The sequence below is a fragment of the Ursus maritimus genome, unplaced genomic scaffold (assembly GCF_017311325.1).
Source record: "Ursus maritimus isolate PB19 unplaced genomic scaffold, ASM1731132v1 scaffold_19, whole genome shotgun sequence".
NCBI classification, from domain to species: Eukaryota; Metazoa; Chordata; class Mammalia; order Carnivora; family Ursidae; genus Ursus; species Ursus maritimus.
Window position 1 is genome coordinate 40,983,256 of NW_024424341.1, and position 16,835 is coordinate 41,000,090.

General features: G+C 50.3%; 1 protein-coding gene and 1 long non-coding RNA gene across 2 annotated transcripts in view; both read left to right on the forward strand.

The window, feature by feature from the left end:
• Positions 1 to 375: 375 nt before the first annotated feature.
• Positions 376 to 4,294, forward strand: LOC103680413 (zinc finger and SCAN domain-containing protein 5B-like). Its single transcript, XM_008709949.1, has 4 exons — positions 376 to 759; positions 2,165 to 2,371; positions 3,173 to 3,323; positions 3,594 to 4,294. Exons 1-4 carry the CDS (start codon positions 376 to 378, stop codon positions 4,292 to 4,294), a joined length of 1,443 nt encoding a protein of 480 aa, XP_008708171.1.
• Positions 4,295 to 11,605: 7,311 nt separating this feature from the next.
• LOC121103464 overlaps positions 11,606 to 16,835 on the forward strand; it is a 10,466-nt gene continuing 5,236 nt past the window's right edge. The window contains exon 1 of the long non-coding RNA XR_005835702.1: positions 11,606 to 11,979. This is a non-coding gene — a long non-coding RNA (uncharacterized LOC121103464). The remainder of the gene's footprint in view (positions 11,980 to 16,835) is intronic.

Here is a 16,835-nt window from a genome sequence, read left to right on the forward strand (position 1 = left end):
GTCCCAACTTACAGATGAGAAAATTGAGCCCACCTCTATACATTTAGAGCTCAGAATCCAGGGGGCCATTCAGACATTTAAACCACCATTTACTATAAAGGTGGACATTGGAAAAATAATAGTGGGGGTTACTTTCCACGGTATTAAATACAGGACGAGTTGGGGATGGTGTCTAGTGTTGGGGCAAAGGGTTTGGAGGGGAGAGGGAGGTAAGAAGTTAAACTAATCTGGTTCATTCCTTCCCCCCCCAGACTTCTGAACAAACAGCGGGCCAGTTGCTGAGGAAAACCAGAGTAAATCCCTTTAGGGAGGTCATAATTAGGCACCAGCTTCCAGAGCGTTTGCAGCGTCATGCTGGAAAATTCTCCGGTAAATATGGCTGCAGACCAGACATGTCCAGGGGGTCAGGAGAAACCCCGAGGCGGCCCCGGGTCACAGCTGCCGCGGTCTGTGCCATCGCGGGGAGCCCTCGCTGGGGGGCAGGACGGCAGCCGTGAGACATGGCACGTGAGCTTCAGGGCGTTCACCAGCTCGGAGAAGTCGGACCCCCTCGAGGACCTGAGGAGGCTGTCTGAGCTGTGCTACCTGTGGCTGAGGCCGGACCTCCACACCAAGGAGCAGATCCTGGACACGCTGGTGATGGAGCAGTTCATGATCTCCATGCCTCGGGAGCTCCAGGTCCTAGTCAAGGAAAGCGGTGTGCGGAGCTGCAAAGATTTGCGGGACCTGCTGAGAGGCAACCAGACCCCCAGGAAATGGGTGAGCAGGGCTCCCTGATGGGAACGGGGAAGGGGAGCCGGTGCGGGGGCTGCACGGTGCCCCTGGACTGGGAAGGACACAGGGTCGGTGGCTTTCGTGTGGGAGACGGTGTGCCCCTCAGGAGACCCTTGGCAACGTCTAGGGACATCTCTGGCTGCCACGACAGGGAGGAGAGGGGAGGTGACTAGCATCTGGTGGGTTTCAGGAGTCTGCGCGCTTTACCGTCATTCCCCCTGCCCGACCTCTCGTGGGGACAGTTGTGTAAGGGACATTCCAGAGGCTCCAGGAGAAAGGAGCCTGAAACCAGTCCAGTCCATTACATTACAGTTCTTGGCCTCGCCAGAGACCCTCTCAAGGGCGGTCCTACTGGACTAGGGCAGCTACAATTTACAGAGAGGCGCGCCGAACACGTTGCCATGGTAACTAGAGTCCCGGGATGATGCTGAGGAAAGAAGGGGAGTGGGATGGTAGGCTTTCGGCTCCATTAGGGTCTCAGATCTACCAGTGACCCTGGGATGGACCATTCTTGGGGGCTTTCCTGGGCATCGTAGTGTTTAGTGGCATCCTTGATGTCAAGGGCAACCTCCCCCAGTTCTGAAAGTCAACAAAACGAAATCTCTGGTGGTTGCCAAATGTCCCTCCGATGGCGTCAAAATGGCTCGCAGGTAAGACTCTCCGACCAGGTAAGACCTTTTCCGTCGTGGTGGCGGGAGTGCGCCTGTATGCTTTGTAGAGGAAGCAAGGGTCAGAAGGATCTAGGAGGGGATGGGACCTGGGGCAGCACCAGTCATGGGGCGACGGCTCCTCTGGAGGTCGTTCTGTAAGCGGGCAGGAGAGGACACAGGTCCAACATGGCAGTCCTTTCCCTGAGCGCCCCGGCAGGTGACGAGATTCTCCCGCCGAGAATGGGAATTATAAGCTTCGACAACACTGTGGGAGAATAGCCTTGGGAACTCTAACGTGTCACTCTGGGATAGATCGAGGAATCCCGAAGGCGGGCTGAGTGAGATGTAAGCCAAACGCGGGAAGTGTCGCTTGGGCGCGGTGTTGGACTTCTCAGCGCGCCACGCGTCCCGTGCGGGGTCAGGAGGGGCGAGGCTGGCTTTAGGACGGCGGTTTGAGGGCTGAGTCCTAGCCGAGGCGCTGGGGGAAACGGGGAGGCGAGGTGTTGTGGTTGATTAGATATCGTGGCTAGGCCGGTGGTCGTCCAGCCCAAGAGGGTGGGCTAAGTCCACCTTCACCCCTAGGCTGCATCTGACTCCGGAGACGTTTCTCGTCGTCACAACTTGGGAGGTTGCCATTTTAAACAAGTAATGCCAACAGAGTGTGGGCGTGTGGTAGCTTCATACAGGGAGCTATGTTCTGGCTCTCTGAGTCTGATCTTGCTTGACTCTTGCCCCCCCAGACCATAGTCACCTTACAAGGACAGGAATTTCTTGTGCAAACTTCAGATGCTCAGATGGCCGAAGCTAAGGTCAGTGACACGGACCTGGTGACGGACTTGTCCAAGAAGCCCCGATTGCCTGTGAGTGAGACACGTCCAGAGGGCAGCCAGAAGGTCAGCGGAGAGCTGCAGAATTTGCCAGGAGTCAGTGAGCCATCGAGGGGGCCGGTGAGTGGGACGCCCTCCCCCATCTCTAGGGAGCGGTGGCAGAAGGTACGAGAAGACGTGGTGGCTGTGGCTGCCGGAGTAGTTGGGATAGCATCAGAGTACAGAACCGGACCCCTTTACCCCGGGGATTCCCATGGATGCATCAAGCCCGTAGACATTTCTGAGCCTCTGGGGAGAAAGAAAGCGTCTCAATGAAGTGCTAGGTAGTTTGCTACAGGCTAACGAACCGAGGGCTGATTTTTCCATAGCCGATTTCCTCACACATTCCATGAAATGACAGTCGGACAAAGGACACATCTGGGAATAGCGTCAGTACCTTACATTAAGGGAGTGGTTCTCACCTGGGGTCATTTTGCCTCTGGAAGACATTTGCAAATGTCCGGAGACATTTGTGGTTGTCAGAATGGAGGTGGGGTTGGAGGGTGACTTGACGTGCAGTGGCTGGAAACCAGGTCAGTCATCCCACGACGCACGGGACGGCCCCGCAGCAGGGAAGCATCCAGCCAAAATGTCGGTAGTGCTGAGCAGGGACCCGGGGACCTAGAGCCACCCTGCTTCCCGAGTCGCTGGGGAATCAAGCGTAAACGGTGGGTGGACGTGATTTAAAGGTTCGGTGGGTACTGACTGACGACGGGGAGTGATGAGTGGCCCAAAGGAAGTCTGGGCACATCACAACACGGTATGATTGAGAAAGTCGGGGTCTCAGATTAGGGAGATGGGCAGGACGCGGAAAGCAGAGACGAGAGCTTCCCACGCCCCAAGTTCGACACGTTGGTAACGCACTTGCCTGTCCATTGTCAGGGACAGAACGTTCTCCTGCTGGAGACCGTTCCTGGGAGAGGTGTGCAGGAGGGTCTGAGCCCCAAGGAGAACTTGAAGAAGAATCTGATGGAAGATCCGGAAGAGACGGCAATACTGAAATCCCAAGAGCCTCAGCTTCTAGAAGGTCCTGGTGAGCACGGAAACGGGGAATTCAGCGGAGTTAGTGGCTCTTCCTACGCTGGGAGGGGGCTGGGGATCGAGCATTGACATCTCCTGGGGGGAGAGAGCTCTGAAATGTCAAGCCTTCTCCGTCACTGACTTTCCAGTGTCCTACGTACAATCCCCAGGTTTGTTGGTTGATGGGAGGTTCTCAGCCCACAGCAGTGTTCGGTTCAGACGAGGCTGGTGTCACTGAAAATGCTCTTTCTCAAGTGTTGTGTGCTAACCGTTCTTTGGACAGATTCCATGAGGGCGAAGGGTGGGAAGAATCTCCAAGAAGCAACCGGTATTAGGAACGTGGATGTCGACACACCTTCCGCCCACGTTTCAGAGAGGCAGATTTCCACTTGTAGTGGGAACAGAACAGATTCTCAGAAGAAGAGTCCAAGAAATCCCAAAAGGAGAAAACTGGACAACACCTCCATTTCTGAAGAAGGGAGCCCGTATTTGGACAAAGGAGAATTCTCAGCTCAACCTGCATCCAATTCAGTCCGTCCTGTTGGGAAAGAAGCCCCAGGACAGACACCAACCGTGTGCAGCATATGCAAGAAAGGATTTCGTTATAAATCTCAGTTTTACATTCACTGGAGGACACACACGGGAGAGAGGCCTTTCAAATGCGAGGCCTGTTCTGGGGCTTTCCTGCAGCCTTCAGACCTCCAAGTCCACCAGCGAATCCACACAGGCGAGAAGCCCTACTCCTGCGAGCTCTGCCCCAAGACGTTCACCCACGACTCCACCCTGCGGAGTCACCGGAGGGTCCACACCAAGGAGAAGCCTTACCCGTGTGAAGACTGCGGGAGAGCTTTCAGCCACAAAGGCAACCTCAACGTCCACCGACGCACGCACTCGGGGTTAAGGCCCTACACGTGTCTAGAGTGTAACAGCAGCTTTCGTCAGCTGGGAACTTTTAAACGCCACCAGAAAACACATTCAAAGTGAGTGCCTGATGATTCCGCGATCAGGTCCGAGGCCCTTCTGCCCCAAGAAGGAAGTTAATGGTGATCTGTCACCGATTTTACAAAAACGCCACGGGACATCTTGAGCACTTAGGAGGTTTCTGGAACACAACAGATGTCCCGTAAAGGTTAATTGTGAGGCTCTTGGGATGACATCTTCCCTATTGGTGTTCATTTTCTGTTTGATTACGTCCCGTTGTTCCCTCGTAAGCTTTTTGGTTTATGTTGCTATTCTTGCCATGTAGGCAAGTCTCATTTTCAGTATTTCCTTATAAAATTGTGGCTGCGGATTGTCTCCCTGTTATCCTTTATTTCCTTGTAAAATAGGCTGATCCAAGGAGGGCAGCCAGATTACATAAACAGGAGATACCCAGTGACATTTGAATTTCAGATGAACACGTTTGAAGTACAAACACATCCTGAATTATTCATCAAATATCACTGAGCAATGTATTTTTATTTTTTTTTTAAAGACTTTATTTATTTGAGAGAGAGCGCCCACCCACGAGTGAGGGGGAGGGGCGGAGGGAGAAGGAGGAGAAGCAGGCTCCCCGCGGAGCAGGACCGTGGGATCAGGACCTGAGCCGAAGGCAGACGCTTCACCGACTGAGCCACCCAGGCGCCCACAACTTTTTTTAAAAAGACATTTTTTAGAGAAGGTTTAGATTCCCAACAAAACCGAGCACATTTGCTACAAGTGATGAGCCTACGCTGATGCTATTGTCCCCCAAAGCCCCGAGTTCGCGGTCACTCTGGTGCCTTCCCTGGGTTGAGACCGACGCACGTCGTGCACCCACGGTCTCGGTCTCACGCGCAGTAGTTTCACGGCCTAAAAATCCTTCGTGTGCCGCCTATTCCTCTCTGTCACCTGCATCCTGAGTACTTCGCTGCATTTGGTGACCTGTACTTGCCCACGCTGCCCAGAGACACCCAGAGCGGCTCCTTACCAGGTCACCTCCATTTGGCGACACGGGCGTCCCCGGAGGCTCGTTAAACCGCGGGTGGAGGGGCCCCCATGCGGGTTCTGATTTAGGGGCTCCCTGGTCGGGCCGGAGAATCCGCACTTCTAAGAAATTCCCAAGCGATCCGGATGTTTCCGGTCTCGGGAAATTGCGAGACACGCGGGCGCAGCTGGCAGGTCGGGCCCAGCAACCTTGCGAGCTGAGTCCGTCCCTCCCCACAGGGGCGGCCCGTTGACGAAAGTCCTGTCTCTGAGGAGGGTTTAAGGTCCTTGCCCGGGGCAGGCTCCCCGTGTGTAACCCGGTGCCTGTGTGCACTGGCTTTTCACGCAGACGTCAGGCTCTGGGCGGTCCTGGAGCTGAGGGGACGTGGGTCTCCGTCCCGGCCATTCAGTCTGACTTCCTTCACCAGCCCTAGAAAACGTGTCCATGACGCAAGCTGCTCGTGTATCCCCATCACGGACTCTCATCAATTCACGTCGCCCGAAGTCTCTTTACAGCCCCGTTTTCCGGTCTGGCTGCACGTTGGAACCATCTGGAGAGTTAAAAACCTCCGGCCTGTGGGGCCACACCCGGAGAGAAGGATTTGGCTGGTCTGGGGTGTGGCCCGGGTTTGGGGGTTTTCAAGGCTCCCCGGGTAATCCTAATGTGTGGCTGACACGAAAAGGACGAACGTTGCTGTGTGTTCGGAGAGTTCGGCTTCTCCCGCCCCCGCTGAGCTCTCCATGCCTCCAGGGTACGGTTAGGATTCGGGAGGAGGGTGAGTGGGTCCAGTTCGGTCAAGCATTCCTACCCTCTGGGGGTGGGTCTCCGCCAGCTGCGTCCACACAACTGTGATCCGTGCTAGGAACTAAATATCAGGCCCAAACCTACGGAGTCAGAAGCCTGGGGTGGGGTCCTGCACTCCATGGACAGGGGGATTCTAATGTATTCTAAGAGTTTCTAACTCCTGCCTTTCATTATTGGGTCTTAGACTGGCAGTCACCTGGGGAGTTTGGAGTTGTTTTTGAAATAACTATAGATTCACAGGAAATTGCAAAAACAGTACAGGGAGAGCTCCTGTATCCTTCGTCCAGTCTATTAAAAAATGCACGAAGCCAATATACTTCAACATCTAGAGGGGACAGAACGGAGAACACAGGTGTGGAGACAGACGTGTTTTTCCTTGTTCCCCCTGTTCTCCTCTCAGCCCGTCCACTCGGGCCTTCTTCCCACAGCTCTCGGCTGAAAGAGCTCTTATCAGACTCAGTGATTTGGGTCTTGTCAGTAAAGTCACTCCTCAATCCTCGAAGTCAAACCCTGCATCCCACCCTCCCAAAACCCGGCGCTCCCTTGGCTTCCTCTTCTCTCACTGGCCTCTCCCCCTCCCTCTCTGCTGCACATCCCCTTTTCTCCCAGATTTCTAAATAGCGCATGCCTTTGTTACACGTTAAAAAAAATTAAAGGTGTTAGCATGAAAAAAATGTTTTAATTTTATTAAGATGTACACATTCACGATGGGGTAAGTATAAAATACGGGGACGATAAAAAAAATTTTTTAAAAAGCATACTTCCAATATGCAGATATATTAATTGTTAACATGCTGTATTTCTTTCCTTTTAATAATTAAATTTTATTTGAAGTCGCAGAATTATATTGACACTATTATAAATTGGTCCAGTTATGTTTCTCTTTAATTTATACTTATTTGTTAAACTACTTTTGTAAAAAAAAAAAAAGTATCCAAAACAAAAACAAAAACAAAAACTCTATCGTCTCTGAGAAACAGAATATTGACAATAACACACATCTACGTAGAGGCTCCCCTGAGAACACGTCTCTCAGCTTCTTCACCTGAGGAAACCACCATCACAAATCCTAGCTCATCATTACTTTACAAAATAATTTTATTAAAGATGTGTGCCTGCCTAAGAATATATCAGTTTTGCTTTTTTTTTTTTTTAATGGAAGAATAACATATCGAAGCTAGTTGGCAAGACACAAACTCGCTGGGGGGGGTTATGACATTAAGGACTGAAGCAACCATCTTTAAATGTTGGAAAGTTAACAGAGTGAGATCTCCTGATGACAGATTATCTTGTGTCCATTGACATTAAAGAAAAACATTTCTTCCTTGAAGGGGTCCAAGGTCTGAGGAGTGGGTAAGAATCGGGAAAAGCCGGGCGGCAGCGTCCCTTTGCGGGTTGGTTCAGGATCTTCACGGTGCAAGGTGCCTGGTCCCTGCCGGTGACACCGGTATCCAACACATCTCGGTTCTTCTTATTTTGAACGTTTTAAAATATAAAATTGTCATTGTTGATTTTAGGGCCAATTTGTGTGCTTGTTATGACAATGACCAGGAGGTGGCAGCAGAGACCGTCTAACAGGTGGAGCTCGCGGCTCCCGTACCAACATTTAAAATCACTAGGGCTTCAACAGGGAAATGTTCTTCGGATCACCAAGGAATCAGTATGTCTTTAAAAAGAAATCTTTCTGCTGCTAGTGTGGGGCTAAATTTGAGCCTTCGTAGGGTATAGTTCACGGGGTCTGCAGTTGTTTTCCCTTACTAGAATTGTGTATTTAATTTCATGGTGATGGTGGAGGGAGGTGGGTGGAGGATGGGCTGGATGGGGGATGGGCATGAAGGATGGCGCCTGGGAAGAGCCCTGATTGTTGTATGGAGGTGATGAATCGCTAAATTCTACTCCTGAAACCAGTACTACACTGTATGTTAACTAACTGGAATTTAAATAAAAATTCGAAGAAAAAAAAATCTCATCATGAAATACTTTGTTACACAAATTGCTTTTTATTAACCCCAAGGTATGACACGGAGATAAAATTGTGATTACTAACAATGATCTTCTAATTAGATTAGTTGTTTTATTTATTTATGCATTTTATGAGACTGAAATTATTTTCATTTTACATGCGTTTAATTGTAACACATTCTAGGATAAACTCTAAGCTATTATCTTATTTCTCCTAATGTCAGAAAGAACTTTTTAAAAGATTTTATTTATTTATTTGAGAGCGAGAGAGACCATGAGTGGGGGGAGGGGCGGAGAAGCTGACTCCCCGATGCGGGGCTCTATCCCAGCACCCCCAGATCCTGAGATCACAGCCTGAGCTGAAGGCAGATGCTTAACAACTGAGCCACCCAGGTGCCCTAGTTTCGCTTTTTTTTAAACAGAAAAATAACATACCGAAGCTAGTCTTCTTGGATTTGCTTTTTTTTCATTCAACTTTGTTGCTAAAATACAGCCACGTTTTTAAGTATAACAGGAGCTTACCCATATTTTATTACTGCCTGATCTTCTATTCGTGGCACGTGAATATGTCACAATGCCGTCATCCTGTTTCTTATATCCTTTTCTCTACCCATCACTCTCTCTCTCGTTTTCTTTTACAAAAATAGGATCACATTGTACATAAGATAGGGGGATGGAATTTTCAGACACTAATGTATAAATGGAAACCTGAATCCGTCCCCCTCCTCCCCATCCTCGGTCAGGCAGGTGCTCACTGCCTCAGGGGAAGCATGTATCGAGTGGAAATAAAACATTTTTCCAAGTCCTGCTGACCTTTCAAACCAGACAAGCTTAGACAATAGCTTCGGGTAATAGAATACACACAACATTTCTTCGAAATCCCATTTGCACTACCAGACTTCCCTGTGCTCCAAATAAAAGAGGGTCCTTCTGGATAGTGAAGAGGGGACTCGAGATGAGAAATCAGAATGGAAGAGAGTCAGGGGGCGAGAAAGGGATTGGGAGAGAAATGCCATCCGAAGAACACAGTTCCCTCAGAAAGGTTGCAAGGTCTCAAGTAGGAAAGGCAGCATGGTGCTTTCACGGCCATGGGATCATAGGAGGCCTCACGAGAGAATCCTGGGCACCAAATAAGTCCTGGAACCAACAGGAAGATTCCAGAAGGACTTCTCAGTGGCAATCTATGTCCACCAGTGGACATGGTAAGGTTGCCTCCACCCATCGGCATGTTGGCAAGACACAAACTGGCTGGGGGTGGGGGTTATGACATTAAGGACTGAAGCAACCAGCTTTATTTATTTTTTATAATAATTTTTTATTATGTTATGTTAGTCACCATACAGTACATCCCCAGTTTTTGATGCAGTGTTCCATGATTCATTGTTTGCATATAACACACAGTGCTCCATGCAATACGTGCCCTCCTTAATACTCATCCCCGTGGGCGCCTGGGTGGCACAGTGGTTAAGCGTCTGCCTTCGGCTCAGGGCGTGATCCCGGCGTTATGGGATCGAGCCCCACATCAGGTTCCGCTGGGAGCCTGCTTCTTCCTCTCCCACTCCCACTGCTTGTGTTCCCTCTCTCGCTGGCTGTCTCTATCTCTGTCAAATAAATAAATAAAATCTTAAAAAAAAAATGCCTAGCCCGTCCCTCACCCTCCTCCCCTCTGAAGCCCTCAGTTTGTTTCCCAGAGTCCACAGTCTCTCGTGGTTCATCCCCCTTCTGTTTACCCCCCCCTTCTTGCCTTTCTTCTCCTACCGATTGAAGCAACCATCTTTAAATGTTGGAAGGTTAGCAAAGTGAGATCTCCTGATGAGAGATTATCTTCTGTCCATTGACATTAAAGAAAAACATTTCTTCCTCGAGGGGGTCCGAGGTCTGAGGAGTGGGTAAGAATCGGGAAAAGCCAGGCGGCAGCGTCCCTTTGCGGGTTGGTTCAGAATTTTCATGGTGCAAGGTGCCTGGTCCCAGCCCGTGACACCGGTATCCAACACATCTCGGTTCTTCTTATTTTGAACGTTTTAAAATATAAAATTGATTTTAGGACCAATTTGTATGCTTTTTATGACAATGACCAGGAGGTGGCAGCAGAGACCGTCTAACAGGTGGAGCTCGCGGCTCCCGTACCAACATTTAAAATCACCAGGGCTTCAACAGGGAAATGTTCTTCGGATCACCAACGAATGAGGATGTCTTAAAAAACAAATCTTTCTGCTGCTATTGTGGGGCTAAATTTGAGCCTTCGTAGGGTATAGTTCACGGGGTCTGCAGTTGTTTTCCCTTACTAGAATTGTGTATTTAATTTCATGGTGATGGTGGAGGGAGGTGGGTGGAGGATGGGCTGGATGGGGGATGGGCATGAAGGATGGCGCCTGGGAAGAGCCCTGATTGTTGTATGGAGGTGATGAATCGCTAAATTCTACTCCTGAAACCAATACTACACTGTGTGTTAACTAACTGGAATGTAAATAAAAATTCAAAGAAAAAAATTCTCATCGTGAAATACTTTGTTATACAAATTGCTTTTTATTAACCCCAATGTATGACACAGAGATAAAATTGTGATTACTAATAATAATCTTCTAATTAGATTATAACCTGTTTTATTTATTCATGAATTTTATGAGACCAAAATTATCTTCATTTTACTTACTTTTAATTGTAACATATTCTAGGATAAACTGCTAAGCTATTATCTTATTTCTCCTAATGTCAGAAAGAATTTTTTAAAAGATTTTATCTATTTGAGAGAGAGATAGCGCACACCCACACACATGGGGGGGGGGAGGAGGGAGACGGAGAAGCAGGCTCCCCTCTGAGCAAGGAGCCTATGTGGGGCCAGATTCCAGGACCCTGAGATCATGACCTGAGCCAAAGACAGATGCTTAACCGACTTAGCCACCCAGGTGTCCCAAGCATCTGACTCTTCATTTCAGCTCAGGTCATAATCTCGGGGTTGTGGGATCCAGCCCCACATAAAGCTCTGTGCTCAGCATGGAGACTGCTTGTCCCTCTCCCTCTGCTCCTCCCCTGTTCATGCTCTCACTCTCTCTCAAATAAATTTTAAAAATCTTCAAAAATATATATTTTGGGGGGGATTGGGTGGCTAAGTCAGTTAAGCATCCGACTCTTGATTTTGGCTCAGGGTTGTGAGATCAGCTGTGCGCACAGCCTGCTTAAGTGTCTCTCTCCCTCTCCCTCCCTATATATCTGTGTATTTTTTTTAACAACTTTATTTAGGTATAATTGAGGTACAATAAAGTGCACATATTACTGGTTTATGATTTACTGTGTTTTGATGTCTGCATAGACCCATGAAGCCATATCGCAACCAGGAACACAATTTCCCTCCTCCCCACAAGTCGCCGCCCGAGCCTGTAAGGTCTCTCCCCTCGCCCTCGCCCCCCCCCCGCCCCCACCCCCGCCCCCGGCCCACGTGGCCATTAGTCTGCTTTGCATCGGCAGGTTAGTTTACATCTTTGAGAAAAAAACCCAGGTTCCTTCACGTAGACGTGGTGTGTCCCACATTTGCATATTCGATACAGGTGCGTGCAGGGGTGTAACACAGGTGTGCAAATCCACGGATGCGCGCGCGAGACTAGACGGACTGCAAACGGGGTGCGGTGAGGAGGGAATGGCACGGGGAATGAGCAGGGAGGCCTGAGCTTTCTCCGCTTTTTTAAAGCTGCGACCTTTGGAAGCAGTAAAGATCCTTTTATTTTAGTTTAAAAGCTTTCGGTGACTGTGTAGTGAAAAAATGTGCAAATCTGTGTCTCAAAGTAGAGCCTGAGTGTGGCCCAGATCCAGCTGGGAACCTGGGGTGGGGGTCGGGGAGGGGGAAGCTGACTTGAAGGCGGCGAGAAAGCTTTGCCCTCCGGCCACGGAGAATAAGAAACCCCCCGGCAGCTCCCGTCCTCGGCAAACGGAGAGAAACAGAGAACAGCCTCAGCGTTCCCAGGTGCGAACTGCCTAACTTTCCTCTTGCTATTTCAAAGTTTTAATTCCCCCAATGCGTTCAAATGGATTTATTCCCAAAGCTCGCTTGCCTGTGGCCCAAGGGGTTTTCTCTTTGGCATCTCCACGCCGCCCTCCAGGCCCCCCCCCCAAATGAAGCTGTTTTTGCTGCCAGCCCCGGGATGGGCTGAGTGAGGGATCTTAATGACTCAGCGGGCAGGAGAGAGGAAGAACGCACTTTCCTGGCTCTCAGGGTCCCTGTGAGGGTTGTTAGGGCGGGTTTAATGAGCCCCAGAGCACGAGGCTCACTGTCTGCCCGTTGTGGTGCTAACCTGGCGTCAGAAAGTTCATTCTGAAGGTCTGGAAAACATTGTCGATTGCCAGCCCCCAGGGTGGCCTGTTTTCTTTCAATTGCTTATTTAAAATCATTGGCTTCTGATGAGGATAATATGCGTATGTTTATTGGCTACCTTAGAAAAATAGAGAAAGAGTAACGGAGAATAAGCCGCCCGTGATCCCACCACGTAGAGACAAGCAGTTTTAATATGTAGAGTGTATCCTTCTGATATGTTTCCTCTGCGTGTGTGTGTATAATAGACGTGTTGATAGATACATACGTCCATCATACACACATGCGTGTGCATATGCACTTGCACCTATATATGTGTGTATATATGAACTGTGTATGTAAGCAGGTGTCGTGATGGCCCGTCCGTAGCAGGTGGTAGAGAAAAGCAAACCGGTTGCTTTGCGGGGGTTCCTCCCGAAAGGAAACACAAGATGAGCACTGGTCTGAATGGGGAAGTGAAATGCTCATTGTTCATCGTTAGCGGTCAGTGAGGTCTGCACAGTGTCCAGGGAGGGACTTGGGGTCCGCGCGATACCTGGGTGTAGGGCCCGGGAGTGCACCCCAGACTCGGCCGTCATCTCGGGAGGGGTTAATGAGCCCCAATAACTCAGAGTGTGGGGGGATCTCCTTGTATGGGCTCAGGTATCAGAGGAAGGACTAAGGGGGAGGAGAAGCGGGGACCAGGGGAATTGAGGGGGTGGCCTGAGTCAGGACGGACGCCGTGCTTGCAGAACATGGAACAGTTGTGTGGGACATTCCTGGAAGCAGGTGACTCCTCAGGGGCACTGGAGATGAACCAAGGGCTGATCTCCATGTTCTCAGGAGAAGTTACGGGGAGGACATGGAACACTTGCTTCTGGGATGTGGGCTGCAGAGTGCCTTCCATACTAAGCAGATCGCTGGCGTGCAGCAATTAGACGCCCACCGTCCTCACCTGGTGAGCAAGCAGGCCTCCTTCCATCCTGGTGTCTTCCTTACTGCCATGGCCCGATCTTCCCGGTCACGGGGCTTGGAGACTCTGCAAGCCTCTGGCAGGCTTCCAGAACTTTGTCCCCACCTGCCCCTTGGTGCCATCCCTAGGGCATTACAGGGGTGCAGTCTCAGGGCAGGCCAACCCCACCCTCTCCACAAGACCCCTTTGGGCCACCTAGATAGCCTTCAACTCATATGAGCACCTACCCACCATGTTCTAGACCCATGTGGACAGAGGGGAGACTGACAGGAATCAGATAGTTCCTGCCCGTGAAGACCTCACCGTCAGTCGAGTGGTGACAGACACACAAACACACCCGCTTTGGTTGTCGGGGACGGTCATGGCACTCTGTCCCATCTCGTTCGCTCTATGCTTGCCAGTTCCTGGTGCAGAGGCGGATCTCAGCTCCTTCTTCTTGCGTCTGGCAGGCAGGCGATGGCTTCCAACACGATGTGGCAGCAAGGACAACACATCGTCTTCCTTACTTGTATTGAAGGCCCAAGCCGGCCTCAGCTGTCCCATTGTCCTGAGGCCGCCATGTTGTGAGGAAGCCCCATCCAGCCCATGCCACGTGCACACAGCACAGAGAGACAGGTGGAGGCCAGCCCCAGCTGCTGCAGTCATCATGTGAGAGACCCCGAGCCAGAACCCCCTGGGGGATCCTCCCTGAATTCCTGACCCTCAAAAACCATGACAGATACTCAAATAACTGTTGTTGTTTTGAGTCACTGAGTTTGGGGTGACACGTGACTGAGTCACAGGTCACTGGAGCAGCGTCAGGTCTTCCCAGCCTGCATTGCCAGCCCCACCCTCTCCCTGCTCTGTCCTCAGACGGTTCCCCTGGGGTCTTCATCTGCACAGTCCCCCCAACATCCTCCTTCCTCTTCAGATCTGGTCTCTGGTTATCACGGGCCTCTCCTCTGTCCTGCCTCGAATTTACCCTCTGTCTTTCCCGTCTGCGAGAAGAACATGTGAAATGCATGAAAGGATACACATTCAAAATCCTGGTGCCTGGAAACTCATGCGCTTGAGGGGCTAAACACATCTTTGTAAGGATTTTCATGTTTGGGATTTGGGAGTGTGTTAAGCTGTTGATCTGAGAGTTGAGTGCGGGTTCAAATCCTGCCTCCCCCACCTAGTGGTTCAGTGACTTCGGGTCACAAAATATCATAAATAAATATAAATATTAATAAACATCATAAAATGGTGTTTTAGGGCTTTTTAAAGTTTTTACGAATCCTGTGTCCTCCCACCTGCTGGGGAGGCACAGACACGTCTGTTTGGTGGTCTTGTTGCTGGTTGTTCAAGGAGCTCATCCTGTGACCCTCACTCAGTGAACGGCTCCATTTGATTGAGATCATTGATCAGCTGGAAGAACGTTGTCAAATACAGCCTCAAAAACTCATAGATCTGTAAAAAAATTAAGCCACTTCATCAGCAGTTAAGCAAACAAATATAAGTAAACAAAAATCTTTAGAACATTTCCCACTGGGCTTTGGCTCTTGATTTAGCTCATTTGTGGTTTGCAGAAACAAGCGATACCATAAGGAATGTTGCCCTTTCTGATTTGCTGCGGGCGAATTTTTCTAAAATGCATCATTTGGACGTAGCATCCTGCAGAAGAGACATTAGAGGCTAATGGAAAAGTGCGGGCTTCCACGTCTGTCTGTCCTTCAAATTCTTCCCAGTCTTTTCTGTGTCGGGGGCTTTGCACAAACTGTATCCAATACACTCCCGCCCCAGATCACCACCCATTCAGACCGAACCCGGGACACCACGTTGGCGAGGTCTTCGCGGACAGCCCCAGCCTACAGCATCATCCCAACGCCCTCACTCTGCCACACGACCCTCTCTCGTTTACCTTCTGCGCAGCGATGAGCAGTCGCTGAAGTCATACTATCATACCTTCCCACGCTAGAATGTAAACTCTTGAGAGCTAGCCGTGGTGCACCCGCAAGCTGGACTCCTTTGTGCAGAGAGGACGGCTTGCTTCCGCGGCTCTGTCTTCAGGCTCTCAGCGCCCAGCAGGCAGAGAGTGTGACGAGGCTGAGAGGGCGTTTAGTGGTGTGGAGCAGTGTCGTCCAAGGTGGTAGCCACTAGCCGCGGAGCTATCTAAACGAGTTTAAGTGAAATAAAAGTCCGTTTCCCCTCTTGCATTGGTGTCCTTTCAAGCGTTCGGCCCCACATGTGACTGCCATGTTGGACAGCGCGGAGATGGACCTGTCACGCGTGTCATTGCAGAACGTTCTGCTGGAAGGGGCTGGTTAGAGCATGCAATGCATATCCAGAGGGTCGGCTTCAAAGCCCAGTCCTGCCAATTACTAGTGCGTGATTTTGTGTTGACCTTACACTTTCTGGGTCTTAGTTTCCTCATCTCTAAGGTGGGGCCCATAATGGTTCCTGTCTTGCAGGAGTCACTGGATGCCAGGGCACTTAGAAGGGTGTTGGGTTTATAGCCAACGCCCTAAAAAGTATTAGCTACTCCTGTGATGTCTCCAATTCTACTTCTGCAGAAATCGAGGACCAAAAAGGAGAAATAATTTGTCCAAGTTCACAGAGCTGGGAGGTGGAAGTGCTGGGAATTGGTTCTACAGCTTTCTGATTCCACAATCTGGCTCGTGCCCATTACACATGGCAAGTCCTTCTGGGCAAGTCTCTTAAACTCACTGTTCCCTCACGTGTTCAGTGGGAGACAGGAGATGCCAGTGGACCCTCGTCCAGGACAGCTGTGCAGAAACTGAGCAGAGAGCTGGCCAGAGCCCAGCAAATGCGTTGATGATGCCGGGACCTAGCCATTGGGTTTGGGATTCTTCGGAGGTTGGAGGAAGGAAGCCAGACGGCCCTGGGGAAAACAGCAGAGATGTGGCCAAGCCGGTCACACCTGCTGGGGATGCGACCACCCATGTGGGTTCTGCTCCGTGGGAGTAATGGCCTCTGTCCCGGGGACACAGCGCTCATCCCTCCCACGGAGATCAAGCATTGGGGTTGCTCCAGGAACTGCATGGAAGGGTTGAGCTGTTTCCATTACTTTCTCTGTGGAGAGCTGGGGGCCTGCTGCTGCTCATTTAATTTTTAAATTGGGTTAGTTTTAATATGAGCAGTCGCTGTGCGTGTACTTTCTCTTGTAATACAGGAGTGCATTTGATATTTTAAGAGACTTTAATGTATTTTTCCACACTTCGAATGTTTTTTAGTTGGGATAAAATTTACCTAATATAGTCACATTTTTTAAAGATTCTATTTATTTATTTGAGAGAGAGAGAGTGAGCACGAGCAGGGGGAGAGGCAGAGAGGGAGGGAGAAGCAGGATCCCCGCTGAGCGGGGAGCCTGACACGGAGCTCGATCCCAGGACCCTGAGATCATGACCTGAGCCGAAGGCAGACGCTTAACCCTAACGTCGGTTATTTTAAATGTACAGTTCCGTGACATTTAGCACATTGACTGTGTCGCGCGACCGTCCCCTGTACCAACTTTGAGAACATTTTTCATTGCCCCCAAGGAGACCCCGTTGTCATTCAGCACTCCCTCCCCCCCCCC